The sequence below is a fragment of the Leptonychotes weddellii genome, chromosome 8 (genome assembly GCF_054177405.1).
Source record: "Leptonychotes weddellii isolate Sample4059 chromosome 8, ASM5417740v2, whole genome shotgun sequence".
NCBI lineage: Eukaryota > Metazoa > Chordata > Mammalia > Carnivora > Phocidae > Leptonychotes > Leptonychotes weddellii.
This window is the reverse complement of record NC_138376.1, coordinates 52,477,230-52,503,176: the sequence shown is the minus strand read 5'-3', so window position 1 is coordinate 52,503,176 and position 25,947 is coordinate 52,477,230. Positions and strand designations below refer to the sequence as shown.

The following is a 25,947-nucleotide window of genomic DNA, read 5'->3' as shown; positions in this document are numbered from 1 at the left end:
ATTGCTTGTAGTAACTGAGAAATATTTAAAATGAAAATCATAGCATGTAGCAAAATCAAGCAAGAGCATAAATAAATGTATCAATGTAGTTAATCTTTCTTACCGTAAACACTTTTTGTCAAATATAACACATTGTTGAACACTGTGGCAAGTACACTTCCTTATGAACTAATGCTATTGTCACAAAGGGAAATTTCTCCAAAATGAAAAAGCACCAAGGTAAATTCATTAAAATAACTGATATTCATGGTTTGGAAAGTTCCTCATGACAAGATTTTACAATGGAGTAAAAATTTAAACTTCTGAATGAAAACCATTTACATTAGTTAAGGCACATCTGGACACCTCCAGGCATTCATATTTATAACTATATTATTATTAACTTCAGTAATAAGGGATTTCTAAAAACACAGCCTGTCCCTGAACACAATCTGCTGGGTGGGCTGGATAACTAGAACAGGGAAGGAGGCAGGCTAGTACTCACTGTCACCCTAGAGATTACCCACACAAATCTGTTCATGTCATAAACACTACAGAATTCAAAGCTGAAAGAAGCCAAAATATGTAACTCCTAATTTTCTAGATCCTACATTGACTCTGACTGACCCATACTATGATGACTACCTGTCATCATTCTCTACAACCATACCTGCATTTGAAATGATTCTAGCAATTCTAACTCCAGCCTACCTTATATTTAACACATATACCCCAAAAGACAAAGGGGAATTCTCTAAGTGGGAAACAAATTAGAAGTCTTCAAAACCATTCCTATAACAAAGGATCCCCACTCAGCCCAAATAGACATGGGAGACCCATAGACGAAACTACATTCAAGTAAGATCAAGAATGTCCCTCTTTGGTTAGGAAATAAAACTTCTAGAAGAACCTCAATTATAGAAAGACAAAAAACCTGGTTGATTTAGTTACTCAATAGAGTATAAACTCAATCATAATTCTATTTTAAACTTGGGAAATTTAACTGTAAACAATTAACCAAATAGTCTCTATCAGTTCAACCAGTTTTTGACCACTTGATATGGAAGTTTACCTACTAAAATGGTTTTTTAAAGAGCAACTCAGATAGAACTTTGCACTGTTTTTCCTTTTTCGCCAGATCATATTTTCACTCAGATTAAAGCATAAAAGCTAGAAGCAAAGTAGGTAATTCTATACAACAAAATATGAAGCATAATGAAAACGATGGTTGTTAAGTGACATTTTCATATACTTGTATTTTTAATACTTCGCAAAAAAAATCTTGGAACTTCTCTAGTAACTCCTGAGTTATACATTTTATTTTCTACTTGAAGCTGAAAAAAAAGTAGTCTCAAAACCAAAATTCAAAATAATTTTTGAACTGAGAATTAGACCTGATTAGAGAAAGCAGACACATTTTCACTTCTATTATGATTCTTTTGAGTTTCTTATGAAATTAAGCATGAAACTGTATAATGATACAATATTCTTAATGTTATAAACGTTTTCTCTACTGTACAGAAATATATCTTATAATTATATATCACTTTACAGTATTTCAAAATACTTTCACATATATTATCTCCTTAGAGATATGAAAGCACAAAATATTAGAAATGTACTAGACTAACCAAGCGATATAACATCTATTTGCCATGAAATGCAATTTAATATTTTATCAATAGCCAATGTTTATATCCTCGCGGTCCAAGGTACAACAATAAAGTCTATATATTTGCAAAGATTCAATAATGTTTCTAGCTATTTGGCCATGCTTCACTGCATTTTTAAAACAGCTTCTCAATAAATTTCTGCAAGCATATGGTAGTTTTTAAAAATACAAAACATCACAGTCAAACCCAGAGGGCTGTTTCATATCTAAGACCCACATAAATACATATCTATAGATCTTAGTTAAAAAACTATTAATTGTACAAAGTATTCTTTATAGAAAAAAAATTCCAGACACTCATAATTTTTATTTGCCAAAGGAATGACATTCCCTCACTTGTTCTCCACTGAAGAATTCTCTCATAAATTACTTGCAGATTAAATAGAGGAATCATACTATTACATCTAAATATGGATCTTAAAAATGACATAGTGGGAAAAGGCCACTGTTTTAAATGGAAGCCAGGCAGTTTTCCCTTGAGACTAAATATTCTCAAATTAATTGGCACAATCTAATCAAAACCCTAATTAGGAATAATATTCTAAAAGTTAAATTGTTGAATGAAATGTTTTTACTTGTAGGGGCTCTGATACACTACAGTTTCCAAGTCATTTCAGATTATATCCATTTATTTTAGTCTCTGTCCACTGTTTTTTAATATTTTAATATCTGGTCACAAATTTTTAATATTATACACTTAGAAAGCAGTCTGACCACTTTATCATGAATTCAAAATTGGTAAGATATTTTGAATTAATCATGTTCCTACAGTTCGGTTCAATGTGACAACCACGCTCACTGTCTAACCCTGGAAAACTGTTTATTAGCTCTATGGGGACATTGCTACAAGCATCACATTAGAGGGTCCATACAAAAAAGAAATTGAAATGCAAAAGCAGAATTGTTTCCCCAAATCTTTATGCTCACTTCACAAAACAATAGAAAACAAAAAATGGGATATCACGGGAACCAAAAATAAGAAAACGCTCCAAATTAATTGGAGTATGATAAACAACTTGGTTATAATATTCATATTTAAAAAGTCAAGTTTGAGCAACTGTGATGTTTCATGTAAACTTCAAAGCAATAAAGTATTTCTAAAGGCATACCGTTCATATAGTCTCTAGAAATCCTCTGCCGGAAATCCCCTGATCATAAAGGTAACAGAAGATAGTATGATATAACTAACAAATAGAACACAGTAAAAATTCTTGGGGGGTTAAATTAATCTAAAAGCCCAAGAGATACACAAGAGCCAACTCCGCTCCACAAATGAAAGTGAAATTTTTTTCTATTAATTGCTTTAACTATATTTGTATGTATGCTTTGAAGTTCCCACCACAGCGTTTCTGATTATTTTCGGATTTGTAATATTAATTAGTAATAGTAGTACAGGAAATAAAATTACTTGCTCTTAACACCAGTATCAACACATTAAGGGCTTGCTAAACCTAAGGATATGGAATTTTAAATCTATTCTCAATTTCAAGGTTTGACAACTTAAGACACACATCAAATTGTTTTCTTTTTTAAAGATTCTCTGGACTAAGCACTCTTATTAATTTCATAGCCCATGGAACACTGAGATAGTCAAGGATTTAGGGACCACTGCGTTGTTGTCAGTGTAAGAAGCATGCTGTTTAAAAATAGTAATTTCTTTCCTTATTTTTTAATTCTTTAGTCATTTGCATTCAGAAACAAGCACCAAATTTATATAGAACAGCCATAAAAGCAAAATCCTTTTCTTGGACTTTTGCATCAAAATTGGTTCTTAAGCATCTAACATAGAAAAACATTTTTATTATTTAAAAAAAAAAGCAAATTCTTGGTTATCGTACAGTTGAAAGTGCCCCCTCTGTTCCACTTAAATTTCAGTACAGGGGATCACTTGAACGTACTCTAGAAAAGTACATGCTGGCTGACAAAGATGGCAAATGAGGGCAAGTGCGGAGAGACGGAAAGAGGAAAGGACAGTGGGGCCAAGAAATGGGCTGGGAGATGATCGCTCCCCGAGAACACAAATTTCACGCAGAATTTAAAAATAAGCATGTGGAGGTGTTGCAGTGACGAGTCCAAATTACTTTCCGAAAAAGTCTGAAACGACCACATTTGTTTTTCCAGCTTAAGAAATAAATCCATAAATTGGGCAAAAGCATGGCAACAGAATGAAATTTATCCTCTTGCTTTTTATTCGTGTAGACTGGCATCTCCCAAAGAATTTATTTGATATATCAAATACTACATGATTATTTCTAGATACATTGAAAATAATTTAAAAGCAATTACTACGGACAGAATTTGAAAAGTCACACCCTAAAAGCATTACAGAATACATTCCTTTATTGGGTCTTGCTTAAAACTTCTTACTAAAGATTAAATTCATTGTCATCCAAAATGAAAAACCAACAACAAAACGTTGACAACAGAAATCACAAATAGATGGCTAAAATTCGCAATGTGACCTCCGTTCTTCAGGAGACCTTGCAGGGTTCCTCCCCCCCCCTTACCTACGCTGGGGTGTGCGTTCTCGGGTAATTCACTGTCATTGTCCCTCACCGGGGGAACCTGCAGGTCCAGGATCTTCACAGTCTTTGTTAGGAGTTTGACCTTCTTCCTCGTTCTCAGGGGGAGCTGCACTCTCCTTCCTCTCTGTGGGATTGGTGCCTGTTTTTTCCGGGTCAGAATTTTCCGCCTTACCGTCCTCTGTGTTTCCGGGCTTGGTAGCTTCACTGCTGGGCTCGGCGCCTGGCCTGTCTGTCTCCTCTCCAGGCCCTCCAGGTGCTGCCTTTTTTTCTTCCGCCGTTTTGCTATTTAAATGAACAGCTGAGGAGGAATTTTTGGAGTCCTTGGATTTTTTGTGCATAGAAGTTTGACTGATATGACCAGAGGCGGGAGGGGCAGGCATTTTCTGGGCTTTGCTTCCTTCTGACTGTTCTTTCCTCGGCGGCCCCCAGATAAAATTCTCTGAAGGCGTGTAATGTTTCTGGGCGAACCGTAGGAGCTTTCTCCTCTCTCTCCTGTCTCTAATCGTATAAACAAAATACTCCAGAGCACTCTGTTTAATATTGGGAATAGTATTTTCCACAAGAGCTTCATGAAGAATAAATTTTACAAGAGGAGATTTAAAACTTTCATATCCAAGCTCACCGAGGCTTTTAAGAATACGAGTGATTCGTAAATAGTTGTGCTGGGACCTGAAAGAGAGGATTGAATAAAATGTTGGGGGGTGTGGAAATCAGGTGAAGGAAAGCAGGGAAAAGAAAAGTACTGGAAAAATATTTTTTAACCAAACAATGACTTTACTGAAAGTCGTATTAGACACCATGGGAAGAATAAACCAGACGTTATTAAAACCTTATACTTCAATGTAATGCCAATCTATGTGAAATTCAAATATATAAATTCCCCTTGTTGCTTTAGTTCTGCATATTTGAAAAATATCTAGATCTAAACTTGATTCCCACTGATGTTGAATTGTTGTTTATTAAGTATACACTGAGGATGTGATCTCCTGGAGCATTTATTTGCAACAACACCAACTGTATGGTGCCCACCACAGGTAACCGGTACCAAACATAAATGCAACATTAGGCGTCAGCTGAAGGTATGATTCACAGTGTCAGCAAAATCCACCATTTTAGCCAACTTACAAGGAAAGCAGCAAAAACCACTCTACCTTGCTAGAACAAGCTGACAAAGGATGCAAAACTGACTTCTACAGCAGAACATAGTTAGGAGCATGGGCTTTGGAGTCACACCTGAGTTCGCACCATGGCTTTACCACCCACAGCTATGTGAAGATACGGTATCTCTCTCTGACTGAGTATCCTCATCTGTAAAATAGGGGAAATGGCCCATCTTACTGGACTGTTAGAAGAATCAAAATGAGTTGAGACATATGCAGGGCATGTAGAACTCAAAAAATACTAGATACTATTGAAAATTCACATTGTTATTGTTATTATTTAAATATGGTACTAAGGGCCACCTCTATGTACCTCTCCCAACTTAATCACCTAATTGTCTTCCATCTGTGGCCTCTCTCCTTTTTCCCCAATCGGAGTATTTTAAATTTTGCTTCTAATGGCATGGACTCCAAAGGCGCCTTTTCCCCCAAATTGCACAAACTTCTTCTCTGTCCCCAGACTAAGGCCTTTATCAGATGAAGGCTTTCCAAGCCTCCATCTCTCACAATTCATAGTATCTCTGCCCTACAACACCGGGCTCTAGTTGCCTTATTACAAATACCTGGCTGCATCCGCAAGGCTTCTTCAGCTGCACGTATTAATCATGGATCATCAACAGCCCAGGTATTTGTTTACCCTATACTGATACACAACCGTAACCACCACTTATTTCTAACTTCCTAAAACCTGTTTTATACACCGGACATTGAACTTTATACAAGCAATGCATACACCTGCTTTGGTTTCATTTACGAAGAGCTAGCAAATTATTCGGGAAAAGTGAAGAAGGATGCTGAATTACCTGAGGGACAGAAGGGGATGGTTCCACAGTCTTACATTTTAATAGGAAAGCTTATCTGGACAAAACAAAAACCTTTATGATTCAGGCTAGCCAAATCTTGGAAAAGACAAGTCTAGCAGTTTCATCATCCCTGTTCTTCTGGATGTTTACCACGAAAGTATTATCCTCATATTTGACTCTTTGAGGCCAAAGGCTAAAACATAGCGGGTATGTTTGTGTCTTATGAATCTGTATTTTTTAACAGTTAGGAAGTAAGAGTCTTCTAAGACAACATGAATTTGAATGAGGTTAAGACCATGTGCCATTAGCAGCAGAGCTGACTTAGTGTTAGGTTAGTATGGAGTTTCTCTTCTCCAAAAACTTAGTGATAAAATCCTTGAGCAACATCTGCTTCATAAATCTGAGAAGGAGATGTATGGAAAAGTGGGGGGAATATTTTTCTTTAAAAATCCCAAAGATAAGTTACCTGATCCAACAAAATTTACTCTATTGCAACCAGCTCAACTGCACGTGTCCAGTCTTAGATGAATGGCCAAGATGAAAGTTCTGTACACATGTATCTGTATCTATATACTCTCCGATTTAAAATACTTATGTAACAGTAGAAAAGGACAAACACTTGGGTTGAAGAGAATGAAAATGAGGATTATGGAACAGAAGTATACAAGAGAGAAATTGAGTGCTTCAGTATGATTTGAAATAAATATGACAAATAAAGATAAAATGGAAGAGAAGAGAACAGCTAAAACCCTCCTAATGTTATGAGCGGTCTTTGGGGTTGCACAGCAGATAAAAGAGAAGCTGGGCTTCCCGACAGAAGTAAGGGTGGTAAATAGGACCGCAGGTGTCGGGAAGACCAGGTAGGTGAAGAGAGAACACAAGGCAAGAACCAGGAGGTAGAAAATAAAAGTGAGAAGCAATTCCAGAGTCTAAAGTATGGCTCCATAATCTAAGGTGATTACAAATAAAACTGGAAATACATCTGAGTGGTTGGTCTATATATTTGTACTCCCGTGTTTGAAAATATTTCACTTTTTTTAGTCATGGTCACTTGTTCACTGAACGTTACTTCATTTCACTTTCATTCAATACTTTTTTGTCTGCTGGGCTACTATAAATATATTGAGTTTCCTGCCTACTCTAAGAAACTCAAGATGTCACACAGATTAAAACACAAATAAAAGCTCTGTGCAATACCCAGGGAAAGGAAAACGAGAGACAGTGGGCGGTAGAAAGAAAAGGATCTGAATGGGGCGAGGGAATGTGATGGTTAATTCAGGCTCCCTTCCCCTGACCCAAGCCAGGAGATCATTTTAATTAAAACTTTCAGAAGGGTTCTGTTTCCAGCTATCAGTTAGAGGATCTGAAAATAAAACCCCAGGGAGAATTTAAACTGGCAAACGTCTTTTGTTCATTGTTTGTTCATTGAACAAACATTTACTAAATAAGATTGCTATTCCAAGAAGTTGGGGACGGTGATTCTCTAAAATGATAGTCATGCTGCCGTCCTTCATGTCAGTAGGCTACTTGCATATAGCTTTCGTTGACAGTATGTCAGAAATGCTTAGAAACTCTGTCCAGAGACAGCTACCCACATTGCTTAGGCAGAGGTATATATGCTTCTGTTGTAAGTGCCCTATATAAATCAAATTTAACTTGAGTTATGAGTTAATGGGTCTTCTAGTCAGGATCATAAAGCTTTATGCCCATATCTTCAGTGTTTTAGTATAAGCTACCATTTTAATAGTGTTGACTGTGACTAATAAAGCAAAAAGAAGGCTTAAACATTAATACTTATACTCATTTTAGGAAAGCAAGATGAAAGTTCTAGAAAAATACCAAAAAATTCAGTTAACTGATGCTCAAAACTGTTGGGCAAAGAAAAATTTCTTAGGTTACTTTTTTTTCTTGGTACTTGCCCAGCTCAGCTAATCATAATGTGCTAAAAAAAAAAAATGCTTTAAAGTTGTTGGTTTTATGGTCCAGCATTCATAAGTCACCCTATAATTAAAAAGAAAAAAAATCAGTTTGCATACAAAGAAAACAATAAGAAAAATAAACTTTGGCTATAAGTATTAATGAAAGTTATAAATATCCAGGCAAAAGAATACAGCAAATCAATTCCAAATAAACCATGTTAAATTTTCTTCACAGGTTTTAGGATTTAGTAAGCAAAAGTGGGCTTTTGTTTTTTACCTAAATAATGAAAATTCTAATTTTCCCTCTTTTTTAGAAACGTACAGGCACATCTCAGTCTTATAAAATGATTTTTATATGTCTTAGGCCTAATTTATGGATTTAATCTAACAAGGTACCATGCTTGACGAACAGACTGTGCTGAAAGAAGCTCACAACCTAGCAGAGGGGATGTGGAAAACTATACAAGAAATAAGTATAAATGCCAAGAACCATGGTATAAAGAGGGAGAGAGGCCACACTTGGCCTGGGCAGTAGACAGGTTTCAGGAAGAAACAGCTCTGAAGAGGAATGGCTTTATTCCTACCTGCAATTTCATTCTTTCTTGTTGTTTTGTTGTGCTTTAGAACATAGAACAAGGAATAAAATGCATTTCAGACTAGCTTTTGAATTCAAATTCCTGGGTCCATCTACCAGTTGTTCCTATGTTCCATAGAGAATTCCAACCCAGAAAAAATAACATGCTGGCCCCTGATGCACTGCAGGGGCTTTACTTACTCATTCAGATGCTGAAACCTTTCCTGCCAGTTAACGGCCCGAGCAACATTTCCAGTTTTATCAACCAGTTTTATTCCAAAAAATTCTAACATCATCTTATAAGCCAGGAGGAATCTTTTAATTGCTTCTTTTGTTTTTTTGAATTCCTAAGGGGGCGAAAAAGTCAGCTGAAATGATTCGGTAGTTACTAGGACAATAAAATAGCAATACTATCTGGCCATCTCCTATAAAATGAAATGAGCTTGCATTACCTCAATTTCATATGTAGTTAATTCTTTAGCATAAAAGTTCAAGCCTTGTTCTCTCAGGGGGAAAAGCCTATTTTTTAGAAAAATAAATATTAATGTTATCTGGAAAACATACATGATTAAATAGACACGGTTCAAGATACAGAAATGTTAACTGACCATTGAATATAAGTGTGGTTGTGCTCCAGCTTTTCATAATCTCCTTTCCACTTATTTAGAACTTCTTCAATGTAAACACCTAAGTAGTAAATATTTAGAAAATGAGCCAGACATTTAAGACATTGTTGAAGGCACTTTCACATTTAACCACTTAATCTTTATACTAAAACCTCTGACATTTAGTAATAGCACACAAAAATTATGCCAAGATGAATACCCTATGCCATATGCTCAGTTATGTAATAGGCCTAATTTTTCAAAACTCAATGGCACCTCAAGTCACAGAAAGTTCTACCAGACAGGGTTACTCTAAAGCAGTTGACAAACTATGCCATTTGTTTTAGAAATAAAGTTTTATTGGAACACAGCCATGCACATTGCAACAGAGACTACATGGCCCACACAGCTGAAAATATTTACTATCTGGCCCTGGACAGAAAAAGTTTGCCAACCCCTGCCCTAGATGGTCCTAAGTTCTTTATTTATTTATTTTTTTAGTTCTTTAAATACAAGATGGGATCAAAATGAAATGTAGCCCAGGGAAAAAGAAAGGAATAAAAGAAAGGTGAGAGAACAGAAAGAGAGGGAGAAAAGCATGAAAAAGGAGAAGGAAAGAGAGGAAGGAAAAACAGAAGAAAAAGGACCCATTTACACACAGTACACATCGTCCAGCTTAATCTTCACACAACGCTCCCAAGCCAGTGCTACCATCCCCATTTTACTAATGAGGACATTGTATGATTTATTCAAAGTCACACACTAACAAAAGAATAAATCTAGGAGTAGAATATAGGTCTTTCTGGGCGCCTGGGTGGCTCAGTTGGTTAAGCGACTGCCTTCAGCTCAGGTCGTGATCCTGGAGTCCCAGGATCGAGTCCCAGGATCGAGTCCCGCATCGGGCTCCCTGCTCGGCAGGGAGTCTGCTTCTCCCTCTGACCCTCCCCCCTCTCATGCTCTCTGTCTCTCAAATAAATAAAAAATAAAATCTTTAAAAAAAAAAAAAAGAATATAGGTCTTTCTGGTTCCAAAAACTAAGCCCTCTTTACCACATCCTACTGTTTCCCCATAAGAACTTATTACAGCTGACCCTTGAACAACATTGAGTTTGAACTTTTTTGGTAAGAATACAGTACATAATGCCTATCACATACAAAATATGTGTTAATCAACTATTTATGCCACTGGTAAAGCTTCCAGTCAACAGGAGGCTATTAGCAGTTAAGTTTTGGGGCAGTCAAAAGTTACACATGGATTTCTGACTACACAGGGGTTAGGGCCCGTTACCCCTACACCGTTCAAGGGCCAATTGTAGAACAAAACCGTCCTGCTTCTCTAATTCTGTCTAGGTCCCCACATTTGACCATGTGGACGTTTAGTCAATTTTACAGGAAAAAAACACAGCATATTTCTCTAAACATAATTGATCTCATTCTTGTTTCCACCACAGATCACCAGTTTGTAGTAGAAGTCTACTCTTGGAAGGTTGAGTAAAAAGTTGTTTTTGAATCATCCTGTTGGCCCTATCAGCATTTTAAAACCATTTACCCCATGATTTCCCTTCCCACTACCCCTCCTCCTGCTTAATAATTAAAATACATCATTGCAGGCTTATGCTTATTGGCAAGTGTTTGTGTGTGTGGAGGGGGGAAGGATATGTGCACGTGTACACATACTGGGGAGGGAATTGGGTAAGTTTATGTAATTTATATAATAAACTAGAATAACATTTTATGTGACCTTAGATAAAACTCCTGACCCCTACCAACCCTATAAGATTTCAAAATAAATTTTGTGGTAAAGATTACAAAAAATTAATGCAGTGCTTGAAGTTATTACTTTAAATTACTGCCTCAAAAATAAATTCACTACTAGAAATAGAAAAATAATTCAGTTAAATACTGTCATGTTCAATGTTTTTAATATTTAAAGGCATTCCTTTAGGTAAATTTTATTAAATTCAAGTCAGAGTCAAATTAATCTATCATCGCATTTCTTCAAAAGGTTTTCTTGTCCCAGGTCCTAAAAAAAAACCCTAATAATTTAATTAATATTATTTCAATTAGTAAATAAAGTGGTGTGTTTCTATCATTAGTAAATACAACAGAGCATTTTTATCCAGACGCTTCCTCCTAAATCAGAGCAGATTTTGGGGACACAATCTGGCCATTGCAACAATGTTCTTAAGTCCAAACTCCCAACTGTCACATCTCTCAGTACACAGTAGAGGAATTCCTCCTCCCAGCACTCCACCCAGCCTTCAGACAGCCTTCACCCAGTTAGTTCACCAAAGAATGTAGTCCTGCTACTTGGAAAGCTTTGCAATCTATGACCCTCATTCCCTGACTCACATGGCTGTGGATATGGCTCAGTTTCCACTAAGAACAAAGAGCAGAAGCCAGGGCCATCTGGTCACCTCACAGAGATAAGGGCAAGAAGGAGAGACGCCAACTTGGCTGGTTTGACCTGGATAAAATTAGGATGCCCATCATGAACCACAGCATGGTGCCTCAGTGAAATATGCATATTACCATAGTGGATGCATCCTCTCCCTATAGGGGGAGAATCTTAGAAAAGATCCTATGAGGGCAGTTTTGTACAGTTGTGAAGGAGGAGGCAGTTTATTTGGCAGAGTTGAATGGAGATCTACTGTCTCTGGAGTTCCCTTCCCAGGATATTGGAACACTGAACTGGGACTGCTGGAGCTCCCTGACCCCTGATTCTGAAAATCAACAGGAAAGATAATTCTAATATAAACATTACTTTTCAATTATGTTCTAAATAATTTGGGGGTATGGTGTGGTGAAAAGAATACTAAACTCTGGATCCTAGACCCAACTCTACAGTCGAGTGATCAGACAAGTCAGTCGTTCAAGCTTTAAAACCCAGTAACCTCATCTTTAAAATGAGGAAGATTAATTTGATTTCCTCTAAAGTTTCTTAGTAATCTAATATCTATGATTCTGTAAATTTATAAATCTTATCTCTTTGCCTCTCACAGAAGTGGCCCCCACTTTCTTTAATATAATAGCCACCATGAACAAGTGGTGGGAAGGTATTGCTAATTCACAGTTACTCCTCCAGAAATTGCCAAGTGGATGTTCACAACTCTAGAGTCTAGGACTTTGGGGACACATTAGACTACAGACCAAAGTAAAGCCAGTCAATGAACAAATGCATTAAAAAGGTACTGACCACAGAATATACAAAGAACAACTAGGTATATGTTATTATTTAAAGTTTGCTTTTTACCAGGATAGCAGATTACTCACCATCTGGCTTAAATGGAATTTTATTCTTATAAAAACGAAGATTGCTCAAGTCATTTTGATATCGGATATCTTTGAAGTTCTGCTAAAGAAAAAAAATTAGTCAATCTCCAGCATATGGACATACAAAAAAGGCACAGGACTCTTCTTGCATGTTTGCTTACTAGCACCACAAAATAAGAAAAACAGAAGGAAAATATTTTACATTTTAGAAAAAACATTCTATACTCTTACTGGGTACTGATGTCGATATTTGTACAGATCCCTCGCAGCATAAAAGCTTCTCTTTGGTTTGGCAGTTGCTTCAGTGGCATCACCACCCTAAAATAAAAAGTGAAATTCCATTTACATGGTGAAGGAAGATAATCTGAGAAATTTCTAGAACACTTAAAATAATGAACATCCGTAAGAAAAGCCTGAAAGGTAATAAGCTGTTCAGAATAATGACAATATTAGAATTTTTTTTTAATTCCTCAACTTTTTATTAAGGAGAGTTTATAACTTACTCCACAGCAGGCATAGTATTATAGTAAGCCCTGAGTACTCACCACTCAGTCCCAACAACCACGAGGCCATGGTTAACCTTGTTCCATCCAGAGCTCTAGAAACTTTCTTTTAATGATGCCTACTAGCAACATTTTTTGGCATTCTATTTGCCTGATTTGAACCCAATAACATTTGTCCTAAGGTATTTTACTGAATAAAAAAACTTTATTATTCACCAAGAACCTATAGAGGCCAAATGTTCTAGATCAATATTCATCAGATATAGAACTCAAAATGAATTTAAGACATTTACTTTACCAGAGGTCACACAAGAGATTCTATGACAAAATTTATTTTAGAATACATAATACTAAAAAATTGTTAAGATAATAAATCAATTCTACAAAGAAAATTGTCATTAACTTTGCAACATTTAGCTGTACTTAGAAGGAAAATAAAACTTATGAAATGATTTGCAGCGACGTGAATAGAACTGGAGGGTATTATGCTGAGTGAAATAAGTCAATCAGAGAAAGACATGTATCATATGATCTCACTGATATGAGGAATTCTTAATCTCAGGAAACAAACTGAGGTTTGCTGGAGTGGTGGGGATGGGAGGGATGGGGTGCCTGGGGTAATAGACATTGCGGAGGGTATGTGTTATGGTGAGCGCTGTGAATTGTGTAAGACTGTTGAATCACAGACCTGTACCTCTGAAACAAATAATACATTATATGTTAAAAAAAAAAAAAAGATAGCAGGAGGGGAAGAATGAAGGGGGGGAATCGGAGCGGGCGACAAACCATGAGAGACGATGGACTCTGAGAAACAAACTGAGGGTTCTAGAGTGGAGGGGGGTGGAGGGATGGGTTAGCCTGGTGATGGGTATTAAAGAGGGCACGTACTGAACGGAGCACTGGGTGTTATACGCAAACAATGAATCACGGAACACTACATCAAAAACTAATGATGTAATGTATGGTAATTAACATAACATAATAAAAAAAAAGAAAAGGGGATTTTTAAAACAAACTAAATAGCTTTCTAAACTCCATCCTTCATAGCACCATAACAAGTACACACAGGCATGAATAATCTGTGAATCCAGTGATAACACAAGGTGACATAAATCAGCAAATTTAAGACATATATACACAAAGTAGTAAAAGCTCTCAAATGAACTTCAGATTGTAGTAACTTATATGTGGTAGTTTATTCATACTATTTAAATTCTAAAAATTCTCACCACCATGAATAATTTTTAAAATGTAAGATATGGGTCAATGTAATCAGTTTCAATTCTCTAACTATACGTACTATTAGAATGTATAAGGAAATGCTTTGTGTCCCGCGTCATGCAGAAGGACAATAAGTCAGATGACAATGAGGAAAGAGAAGACATAGTTTAGGTCTGCATGTTCATTAAGAGCTTCACTCCCCTCCCAATCCCTTTCTCATCATCCTCCACCCCCATCTGTGTTGACAGATTAGCATCCTCCAAGCAGTTTTCGCACATTTTTGAAGTGGTGTGATTCTCACTATTACTACAAGTATAGAGATACTTACTTTAACACCAAATTCTCTGATGTTTAACATTAGCTACTCTGTCATGTTATATAAGCAAGGAAAAGCTTAAATTCTGGTCCTTGCCACACGTTTCAAAATAGCTCTGCCTAGCAAGTTTCTGAATCTATTTAGCCTGAGCTACAACCATATGAATCATCATCCTACATTTGTATAGAAAGCACTTTTCCATTTACAAAGCACTTACATGTATATTATTTCATTTGATTCTTATGACACACACCTGGATGGCAGTTATTAGTGTTTCCAGCTTAGAAACAAGGTAACCCAGGCTTAGAGAAGTTGAACAAGGCCCCAGAGCTCAGTGAGAGCACAGGAACTGGAATCCCAGGCTTGGGGCTACAAGTCCAACTAATTAGGCATGAATCCATTTCAGCTCCACTAAAAGTGAAGGAGCATGATAGGAACCTTGGTAAAATGTCAACAGCCCAAGCCCTGGGTTGTCTTAACTCTGCTACTTATTTGTGAGGCCTTAAGCCAACCACTTAACTGAATCTTAGTTTTATCTTCTGTGAAACAAAGATAATGACTCATGCCCCTACCTATTTCCCAGATTATCATGAGAATGACTGCATCCTCCAACCTCTAAATGTACCAACCTGCAAGCATCTGACCTTGTTCCTCCAATTTCTGCTCCTTTTGGATTCCCTATCCTGTGCCTTTCACCTGCTCAGCCAAGGATTTTTTCCTTAATATATTGTTCCTATTTCCTGCATCATCAAAATTTCTCTCTTCTGGATCATTCCCCTCAGCAGACAAACATGCTGTAGTATCACTAATCTTTTTTTTTTTTTTTAAGATTTTATTTATTTATTTGAGAGAGAGAGAGAATGAGAGACAGAGAGCATGAGAGGGAGGAGGGTCAGAGGGAGAAGCAGACTCCCTGCCAAGCAGGGAGCCCGATGCAGGACTCGATCCCGGGACTCCAGGATCATGACCTGAGCCGAAGGCAGTTGCTTAACCAACTGAGCCACCCAGGCGCCCGTAGTATCACTAATCTTAATACAAACATACACAACGTTCCTTGACCAAATCCCCCCTCAAATACAGATCCATAGCTCTGCTCCCTATTATAGGAAAATATCGCCAAAGAATTGTGCATACACCCCGTCTTCTCCTCCTCTTCTCCGATGACCCACCACAATGAGGCTTTCATCCTCAGCATTCCATCTAAATGGCTCTTTCAACATCACTAAGAAATCTCCATTTTCACCAAACCATGTCTCAGTGCTCAACTCAGGCAACTTCCCAGCAGCACTGGCCAGTTAAATGTTGTCTCCCTCCTTCCTGAAACACTGTCAGGTGCCACACCTCTCCTGGTTTCTTCCGATCTCATTGGCTGCCCCTTGTCAGCCTTCTCTTTGGCTCCTCCTCCCCTTCATATGTTCTAAATTGAGGAGTGCCCAGGATTTAGTTCTTATTCCTCATCACTCCTTAATGACCACATATCTCCCAGGACTTTGTACACCACCATTCTTAGAAGCTGATGATTGCAGTCCTGGACTAAGGCTCCATCCATAGATATGTTAGGAATTCCACTTAGATGTCTAATAGGTTATAAAATTCAAGAGAATTCTTGATTTAAGCTCTGATGATGCTTTTTCCCCGGACTTGCCCATCAAGTAAGATGGCACCATCATTTGTCAAATATTCACTTGAACTAGGAATGAAGGCAATGAAGGATGTGAGAAGTAGTCATGACTGGGATATATTCTAAAGGTAGCTCTAGCAGTACTTGCAAATGACTATGGGGAGAGGCAACAAATGGAGTTGAGAGTCAAAAAGCAACATTAAAAAGGAGATTTTTTTAAGGAAGTGAAATGGTGACACTAAGAAAAATATATCATTAAAGGGGAAAAGGGAGGGCTGCTGTGGTCTACCATTTTCTGGGGTCACAATTAACAGACTGAAACATTAATTATCAAATTGTTTTATACAGATGGACCTAGTTAGCTGGATTGAATCTAAGCTGGTGTTTTTTGATATCCCAAACTTCTCTGAGAAGCTCTTAATTGGGAGACAAGATAAAGGGAAACTGGCATACAGCCTCTAATACTTTGGCAGGGGTGGGGGGGGGTGGGGGGGATGGTTGTTGAATTCACAATGCAAAATGACCCATCAGCAAACCAGAACACAAGGGGCAGAGAGAGTCACAATTCCAACAGGTTAAAGGTTCTACATTGGTTACAGACATACTTGGGTTTGCATCATTCATTCTCTCCCTGGATGTTCTTGGGCAAGCTTCTCAAACTCTCTAAGCCTCAGTTTCGTCTAAAATGGGGATGAAAAACAGCAACTCCCCCCAACCCCCGAAATTGCAGGTGACTGAAATAACATGTTTAGCATAGAGCCTGCACTAGGACTTTGCTTTCTCCTGACCTACACAGAGATGATCATCCAAATTTATGAGGCAGCCTTAGCTGTAATATTTAGGTGGTGACTCCTCTACTCCAGCCAAGCACCCTGTGGTCATATTTGACTTCGGGCTCCGTTTTTTGTTTTTGTTTTTGTTTTTTTCCCTCACTCTCATTCTTCCCCAGCTGATAAAGAGGAGGGCCCAATGCAGAACCCCAAACCTTAAATACCTCCAGGATGCGCACTTCTTTTAGAGGGCTGGTTATACAGTTCCTCCTTTTTAGTTTTCTGAATTATTTTCGGTCCGTCAGAGGTTAAAAGGGATATTTATCTCTTTACTAACCTCTCCTCCAAATTGTATTAGGCAAATGATTTAAGCACAGTTGGATCAACAAGTCTCTGGGTGATACAAGAGTTTTGAAGAGTGCCCTGAACTCCTCAGTTGAAAGGCCTTAGTTAGGGTAAGAATTGTGGCATTTCAACTTCTGTTGGGGACCTTCCGCAATACTTTTAATGGCTGTAGACCCTACTGTAGGGGAGAGTGCTCGCAGCTCCTTAGTTGCAGTCCCTCCTTATTCTGGGTAATTTTTACCAGTAACACGCACTAGAGCAGTTTTCAACAATCCTCTATTTTTAGACAGGTTCCTCCCACCCCACCTTCGCAGCACCCAGCTGCGCTGCAGAGGCAAAGAAAATACCCATTCAAGTTGGGTTCTGCCTTGAGGGACTTCCTCGTCGTGCCCGCGGTCAGGCCCCAGGCCGGCAGGGGACGGCTCCGGCGCTCCCGGCCACGCCAGGCCCCCCGGGTCCGCGGGGCGGCGGGACGGCCGCGAGTGCCCAGGGGTCCGGCCGCAGAGCACCAGCAGCCGCTGGCTTCCCGGCCCCCTGTGCGCGGGGATCGCTCGGCGTTTGCTCCTGTCCCCGGCGACGTCCTTCCTCAAGGGGCAGGGGCGCCCTGGCCCAGCCCGAGGCCACCGCGCGGCCGCGTACCTGCTCGGCGCCCGCCGCCTCGGCGTCTTCGTCCGGTGCGGTGCCGGCGCGGGGCCGCCCGCCGACTCGCTCCGGGGGCTGCGCGGGCTGCTCGGGCTCCTGCCCCGGGCCCTCGCCGCCGCCGCCCGGCCCCGGTTCCTCGGGCTCGGGCTCCGAGTCCGTCTGCCAGGTGGAGTCGCAGTCCTCCACGGTGGTGGGCTCGCGGAAGCTGACCCCGCCGAGCAGGTTGCCCATTGAAGAGGCGGCGGCGGGCGCGGGGCTACGGGGCTGCGGGACGGGGCGCTTGGCGCGGGCTGCGGCAGGCACCCTAGGGCCCGGGCATGGCCTCGGCGAAGGCGCTGGGCGGCAGCCTCGGCCCGCCCGCCGCCGCACTGCCTCAGCGCGGCGAGCGGCAGACAGGCACACTCGCGGGGAGGAGCCGGCGGCCCCGGGACCGCCGCCGCCAACGCTTGAACCCGCCCATCTGGTTCCTTCTCCTCCCCACCCGCGGGAGCCGGTGCCGGCCCGGAGCCCCGGGGAGCGAACTGCCTCCGCTCCCCGCACCCGCGGCCTCAGGGACACACCTCACTGCCCCCTTTCCACCCCGGAAGGCCTGCCTTCGCTGGGCCTTTGACGTCTCCTGGGGAGGATCGGGGTCTGCAGTTCACCCGCCCTTCTCCAACCCTACCCGGGGCAGGACCGCCAGTCCCTCTCCACCCCTACCCGGGGCAGGACCGCCAGTCCCTCTCCACCCCTACCCGGGGCAGGACCACCAGCTTGGGGCTCCTCCCAGCTGAGCGGGAAGAGTGGTCCCGCCCAGCTCTGGGAGCCGCGGGCTGGGGTGGACGTGATTTCGAAGGCGGTGTCACAGTCTGCGGGCGAGTCCTGTCCACACCTCCTCCTCCTCCTCTCCCGGCTGGTCCGGGAGAAAGATAAATTAGCCACAGCAGAAGACAAAAGCTAATGGTGACGGCACCACATAAACAGAAAATCCCAGCTACCACGACTGTATGTATGTATTTAGGGCAGCCACCTAGAGTCCCCATGGACGAGATGGAGTCAAAGCTATCTGTCACCTCATCTGATGAGCGAATATCTCTTGAAACAAAAGGAGCAATAACAGCTAGGCTTCCCCATTGATCTGAGGATTGTTTTACTATCACCCACTCCAAATCCATGCTCTGAGTAGACTAAAACCTCAGAATCGTAGGCCTCTTGGTCTGTTCTGGAATTGAAAGGAGGAGGGAAAACGTGTTATAGAAATACTTAAAGATAAAATAGCGTGATCAAATAAGTAGCCCAGAGCAAAGTGGCCATTGTAAACTTTGTGTTATGGCCTTTTAACTGGAAGGAAAGCCTCCTGAAAGCAATCATGTCTGTATATATGCCAGAACTTGGTAGGTACTCCGCACACATTTGTTGAATGTGAACTGAGAAAACAGGTTAGATATATCTTATAAATTGGTGTACTTGAAAATGTAGTTTCTTTTTAAATATTGCATGATAAAATAGGAGACTGAGTCAAGGCCACTGGTCTATTTCTAGGGGAAGAATCAGGAGAACAGGGTACCCATTCTACAGATGAATCAAGACTGCCTCTCTTCAAGCTCGCTGCAGGAGACCCCAGCTGTGGCTCTGTCCCTAATCAGTTTCTGACCTTGGACAGGTCACATAGTGACTTTAGACCTAAATTTCATCTATAAAACACAACCAGATTTTATCTCTGGGGTCCTTTGTAGCTCTGACCCTCTGGGGTCCGAGACTGGGAAAAGCTCTAAAACGAATACATAATAGACGCCAGACACACAGAACAACTTTTTTCATCATAATGGCTCAGTGAAGAAAAAATGGAGCAACAGTAGAACACACGAATCCAACTGCTCATATCTGGGGATTTGGATTCATCTTCCATTGGCAGAGAACCAGGACACATTGCAGAAGTAAATGCTGTCCGTCCAGCCATAAGCATTCCAGACAGAGGGAGTCTAAGGATAGTTGCTATGCCCAGGTGCTCCATCAGTTGGTCTAGTTGTATGTAGATTAGAGTTGGCCTCATATTCTTTGCTTTCCTCCCATCAAGAGATAGAGTCTAATTCCTCACCCCTTAAATTGGGACTGACCTCAGTGACTTGCTTTGGAAACTAGGATATGGAGGATTTTCAAAAATACAATATCTTAAATGTTCAAGGTTAAGCTACAGTGAAACTTGCGTCTTCTACTGAGTTGTCTTGGAACATACTTTCTGGTAGCCCTGAGCTGCCATATAAGATTAACTCTTATGAGACTGCCATGCTGGAAAGGCCACTGTGTATGTCTTCAGGTCACCAGTCCCAGCTGAGCCCTGCCTTCCAGCATCCCCTGTTGAATCCTGCTGACTTTTATTGGCTCCTCCAGACCGGACCATCCACCAACTGAATACCTCTCAGTGACCTCCATTGATGCCATGTAGAACAAGGGAACCACTCAGCAGAACCCTGCTCAAATTCCTGACCCTCAAAACAGTGAAATATAATAAAATGACTGATGTTTTAAGTCATTAAATTTTGCAGCAGTTTGTTATACAGCAGTAGATGATGGCACAGTGAAAAGTGTCTGCATAAGCCTATATATGTTTATGTATATAACTGCTACAATTAAATCCTTACCTTTGAACTAGCTTTTGGCCAATATATCAGATTTTTATAGGGCTATAGATTTTGTGCCAAGCGTGCAATACATTTTCTAAAGAACATAATTTTACATGAGGTATTATAAAACCTTAAGTAATAATTTTGAAAGTTTACAGCATAATTGATCATGTTGTATCCAATCTGTGTATTTAAGAAAATTCTGGAGATCTGTCGTCTCTTGGTTCTGTACACAGGAATTACCCTACCCAAAAACCTAAACTTTTTCAATTTCTTAACTCTTAAGAGTATTTAACACTCCTGCACTGACACTAAGGAAGTGTGTCTTTGCTTCATGTAAAAACTTCAACACTTAGCCAGTGCCAGGCAGATATTAATTTATCAATATCTGTTAGCTCTAATAACTATTTATCTAATATATCTACAAAGAGGATTGAATTTAACAATATAAATAATAATATTTAATAATATAATAATATTGGGGCGCCTGGTGGCTCAGTCGTTAAGCATCTGCCTTCGGCTCAGGTCATGATCCCAGGGTCCTGGGATCGAGCCCCGCATAGGGCTCCCTGCTCTGCTGGGAGCCTGCTTCTCCCTCTCCCACTCCCTCTGCTTGTGTTCCCTCTCTCTCTGTGTCTCTCTCTGTCAAATAAATAAATAAAATCTTTAAAAAATAATAATAATATAATAATATTTAATAATATAAATGTATATGGAACAAAGAGAAACTACTATGACAATGCCTATTTTAAAGTATAACTCCTAACTCCCTGTATCCAGAACCTACTCTAAGCTATACAGATACCGTAGCCATGCTCCAGTGTAACTGTCTTCAAACTTGTCATGGTTTCAGCCATGTCCTTGAAGGGTGAGGTCTTTTGAAAGAGGAACTGGGGCTTTTGGAATGAAACTTTTAAAAATAGAACCCAAGACATATGTGACATATCTTAAAGTGTTTTTTTATAATGAATTGTGTTTTAGGGATGTTAAGAAAAAAGGTTTATTGCTATATAATTTCCTTTGAGAGCCTTTCAAATAAAAGGCCATGTTATCCAACCTCAGGAATTAACTTCTCAGGAGTTCCCAGGAACGTAAGACCTACGGAGAAAAAAAATAGTGTTATAAAAAAAAATTACCCTCTTTTATCAAAAGCAATTCTATTTCCATTATTTTTGATAGGAGTGTTTGTTGTTTTATTATTTTGTAGTAAAGTAAAATTGTAGGGAGTAAATAACTGACATCCTCAACAGACTTGAGAAGTTGGAGCCATCCTAGCCACATATGTGAGGTGTCTTCTGCAGCCTTTTTCTGACTGCTGGACTATTGTCCAATACCCTGAAGCAACAACATATTGTATTTCATGGAGCCTAGGAAGGAATCAACTCTAAGATGCATCCTACTTCAGAGATATTTAAATGTGAAAACTGTACATTGTACAATCCATGCAATATGGTGGTTTGCCAAGAGAGAAGTTTAACATTTTTAAAGGACTAATTTATTCCTAAGAAGTAGTTTACACTTCAAAGACCAGCTCTAGATTCATTTCCAACTCTGAGTATTTTCATAGCTTAGAGTCCTTTGTACTAATCACACTAACTTATTAATAAAGAAAAGGAAAAGTTCATAGAATTTATGAGTATTGAATTAGTATATAATAAGATATCAGTGGAGATAAGTTGAAATTAATATAAGAATTTGGTAATAAACCATCATTTGCATAACTAAGCAAATAAATTCAGCCTATAGACTAAAAATAGAGCCATGTTTAAATTGAAAAAATAATAACCTTTGTTCAATAATAACATTTGTTTGGAGTCTTTATTTGGATAATTCAGCAGCATTTAGATCCATATTTTGGGGTTTGTATTTAATTTAAGATGCTATGCTAAAAAGAGAACCTGAAAATATCTTTTCTAGCCACATTTAAAAAAAACAAAACATTCTAATTTTCAAAAGGAAATTGATATAAACAGTATGTAATACAGGAATTTTCACCTCAATCAAAAAAGAAAAGAAGAAATTTTACCTATTGCCTCCAAACCTATTGTTTCTTTTCCATGAATATAAGTAGGTATGTATCCCCAAATCCCCTTTTTCCAATTACTATTAAATATTTGCTATTATTTTATATAATTTGTGTTCTTGGCCCTTTAAATTTATCTGACTGCTTCAAAGTATGACAGTAACTGAATATGGAATGGATATGTAAACACATTGTGGATTTTCGGCCAGCTCAGAGGGTGCTTGTTATTAAATATATAGTCAAGGAATATGGGACTCTCATGGGTTCCTCCAGGCTTCCTCAGAGTTCCTGCCCTTCTCTTCTACAGTTACTTTTAATCTTGTGAAAAGACTCCCAGAGGCACGTTGTAGGAGTGGATCTCCTCCAGGCTACTCAGGGCACAGGTGCCCCTAAGAGGACACAGGAGAAGGAGCAGACGTGCTGTCACTGAGCCCTGGGATGCTGAGAGACCCAAAGGCAAGCATTGGGCACTTTATTCAAGGGCTTGATGACTGCCTCAATATACCAGAGAGCCAAGTTATGTTCCTGCCCAAAGATGAGGGTAGGCTGCTTAAGCCCTAACCAACCCCAGACTCTGGTCTAGCCTTCTATGAGATGGGCAAGCTGTGTGGGGCAGGGGGGTAGGGTGTTAAAGAATAATTCTTCATAGATGTCAGCAACTCCATCAGGAAAAAACTGATGCATGGTGCATGTGGCAAGGGGAGGTACAATCCATCCAGATGGCTGTCTCTTCAAAGAAAGGCACCATCCTATTTGGCAACAACTGTTTCTTCCAGGCTTCATAGCTTACAACGACCTTTAGAAGTGCTTAGACAGAGGCTTCATCTCACTTTGAAATTTTCGTCTATTCTACCTGGTTTCCAAGATACTCCTAATAATCCTCACTTCCTGATATTCATGGCCTTGAAAAGCCCCCTCCTACACCGAATGAGGTCTGACCCTGTGCAACCAGTCAAGTATGGGGTGACCATGCTAGCATGTGACATCTGAGGCTAGGTCAGGAAAGGCATTGCAACTTCAGTTTCCTCAATTGCTTGTTCTGAGGGAAACCAGTTGCCATGACTTGCAGACACGCAAGAGGACCCGTGGAGAGGCCGACAGAGAGAGGAACAGAGGCCTCCACAGACAGGCAGCACAAACTTGGCGGACAAGTGAGTGAGGCGCTTTGGAAATGGATCCTCCAGCCCCAACCGTGCCTTCAGCTTCCTACGGCTCCAGCTGACATCTGACGACAAGCACCTGAAAGCACTCTCCCCTCCAACGATGAGAACTCTGCAGCCTAGCCCTTCCCAAATTCCTGGCAAGACAGAAACCATGAGAGAAAATAAGGGAATATGCCTTAAGCCACTACATCTTGGCGTGATTTATTACAAATTATTGGAGTAACTAAATCAACACTAGTCACCTACTTTATTTATTCCACAAACTTTTACTAAGCATCTATTATATGTCGGGCCCTGTGCTAGGCTGGGATACAAAGATGTACAAGACACAGTTCTTGCCCTCAATTCTGTGGGAATATAGATGAGTAAATATAAATAATGATACAGGATCTTATGACAAAATGTTACGACAGCACCAAAAAAAAGGAATGATTTTTGTTCTTTTGTTAATAAGACGAGTTTTAGAGTTACTCATTCTTTCAATAAAAATGTATTTATTGCTTCCTAGGAACCAGTCACTGTGATCTGTGATAGACACTGATGAAAATATGGTGAACAAGACACACCCCTGCTCTCAAGGTTAATAGCAAAAGCTGAGGAGATAACACATTGGAGGAAAGCTAAAACTAGGTAATCAAGGTTGCCATATTATGACCTTGGTGAGAGCAGTTTCTGTAAAATGGTAAAAATAATTAGATTAGAAAGAGGAAGTAGAGGCTGCTAGTGTGGAACATATACATTTTTCCCCGCCAGAGTGTCAGTAGTAGAGAAAAGGAGAAAGTTCAAGAGCTTGATTCTCCTTCTTGCCTGTGCATTGATCTTGCTTCCATTAGCTCTACTGGTTTCATCACCCTGCTGGTCACTTCCTCTTCTTCAATGGTGAGCAGACCAGGATCACTGGAAGGGTTGGCTCTTCCCATGAGAACTGACTGGGCGGCATTTGCCACAGTGAATTCAGCAAGGCAGAGAAGCTGCTCTCAGCCACACAATCTCAGAATCTCTAGCATCTCATTGTTTTGAGTTGATCTGACTTGAGGGTGTTCACTGATATTAACAGAGCTCTTCAAAAAGACTAGTCCATAAAACCAGGATACCAATTCTTAATTCATGATGAGAACTGTAACTGGCAATCCCTAGTGTATGTATGAGTGTCTGCTTATCAGGCTTCATGAATGTCCCCCCAAAATTCATATGTTGAAATCCTAGCCCTTAGTCTGATAATATTAGGAGGTGAGGACTTTGGGAAGTGATTAGGGCATGAGGGAGGAGCTCCAATGAATGGGATTAGTGCCCACATAAAAGAGACCCCCCAGTGAGCTTTCTCACTCCTTCCATCATGTGAAGACACAGTGAGAAAATGGCCATCTATGGACTGGGATGCAGGCCCTACCAGATATCAAACCTGCCAGCGTGCTGATCTTGGAACTTCAGCCTTCAGAACTGTGAGAAATAAATGTTCATTGTTTAAGACACCCAGTCTATGGTATTTTTGTTATAGCAACCCAAACTAACACAGTGAGCATGAAATCAAACCCAGAAACAATATAGAATTCAAATGTTTAAAGATCTTAGGGTCCCAAAGCCTGCAGCCTCCTCTTGCCTGTGATGGGGCGTGGAAGAGTATGTCCCCTAGCCCAGGCACTGATCTGTTTGGCACATTGTGCCACTTAGACTCTATTTTTTCTGAGGATTCATCAATGACTACACTGTTTATGAGTGGCTTATTCAGGGAGGATATTCCAAATCCCTAAGAGCCCACATCATGTGGGCTCCAGCCAAGTGGAATGCCAGCAGGAGGGCTGAGGGCCTGGATGCCCCCTGCTCTGCCAATTGCTGGGTTGTGGGGAGCTTCAAGGTGGCTGAGAGAGGGGAGGAACACTGAGGTATTGGGGTCATGACTATGTAACAACTGGCTGGACTATTTCGATGTTTAAGTACTGACAGGCTCACTATCCATCTTCTTCGTGAGTACCTTGAACAGGGGACACGTTCCCTTGAAATTCTTGGAGCCACTCCTCTTTTTGGTAATCACTCATTCAATCTGAACCCATTTAATGTTGAATCAAAATTTAGGTCTCAGAGGAAAACTCTATTCCCAAGTCCTTGAAGATACTTCATTGCTTAGAAACATAAATTAGCAAATGGGTTGATTTTTTTCTTCCTCAGAGCCTTCTATAAGAGGTGATACATTATATGCACTTTTAAATGCTTTCTAATGAATACTTAGATGA

The 25,947-nt window shown here is 40.1% G+C and overlaps 1 protein-coding gene across 2 annotated transcripts; it reads right to left on the bottom strand.

Moving 5' to 3' along the window:
- Positions 1 to 1,121: 1,121 nt before the first annotated feature.
- On the bottom strand, positions 1,122 to 18,681 carry OGFRL1 (opioid growth factor receptor like 1). Of its 2 annotated transcripts, none has more exons than XM_031023963.2 (7): positions 17,925 to 18,681; positions 12,741 to 12,827; positions 12,510 to 12,591; positions 9,241 to 9,319; positions 9,085 to 9,151; positions 8,834 to 8,979; positions 1,122 to 4,845 (listed from the first exon to the last, which is right to left on the bottom strand). In XM_031023963.2, the coding sequence occupies exons 1-7, from the start codon at positions 18,156 to 18,158 to the stop codon at positions 4,194 to 4,196; spliced, it is 1,347 nt and encodes a 448-aa protein (XP_030879823.2). In that variant the 5' UTR covers positions 18,159 to 18,681; the 3' UTR covers positions 1,122 to 4,193. The 2 variants fall into 2 exon arrangements, with proteins under 2 accessions (XP_030879823.2, XP_006729570.2); XM_006729507.3 differs by having other exon boundaries at positions 12,510 to 12,588.
- Between the last annotated feature and the right edge of the window lie 7,266 nt (positions 18,682 to 25,947).

Bases quoted from the DNA above. Each gene is read 5' to 3' on its own strand.
- OGFRL1 (XM_031023963.2), bottom strand. From the start codon at position 18,158: ATGGGCAACCTGCTCGGCGGGGTCAGCTTCCGCGAGCCCACCACCGTG. The intron at 9,320-12,509 runs GTGAGTAATCTG...TTTACTACTTAG, and splicing joins AATTCCATTTAAGCCAGATG to GTGTTTACATTGAAGAAGTT. The intron at 8,980-9,084 runs GTAATGCAAGCT...TCGCCCCCTTAG, and splicing joins TAACTACATATGAAATTGAG to GAATTCAAAAAAACAAAAGA.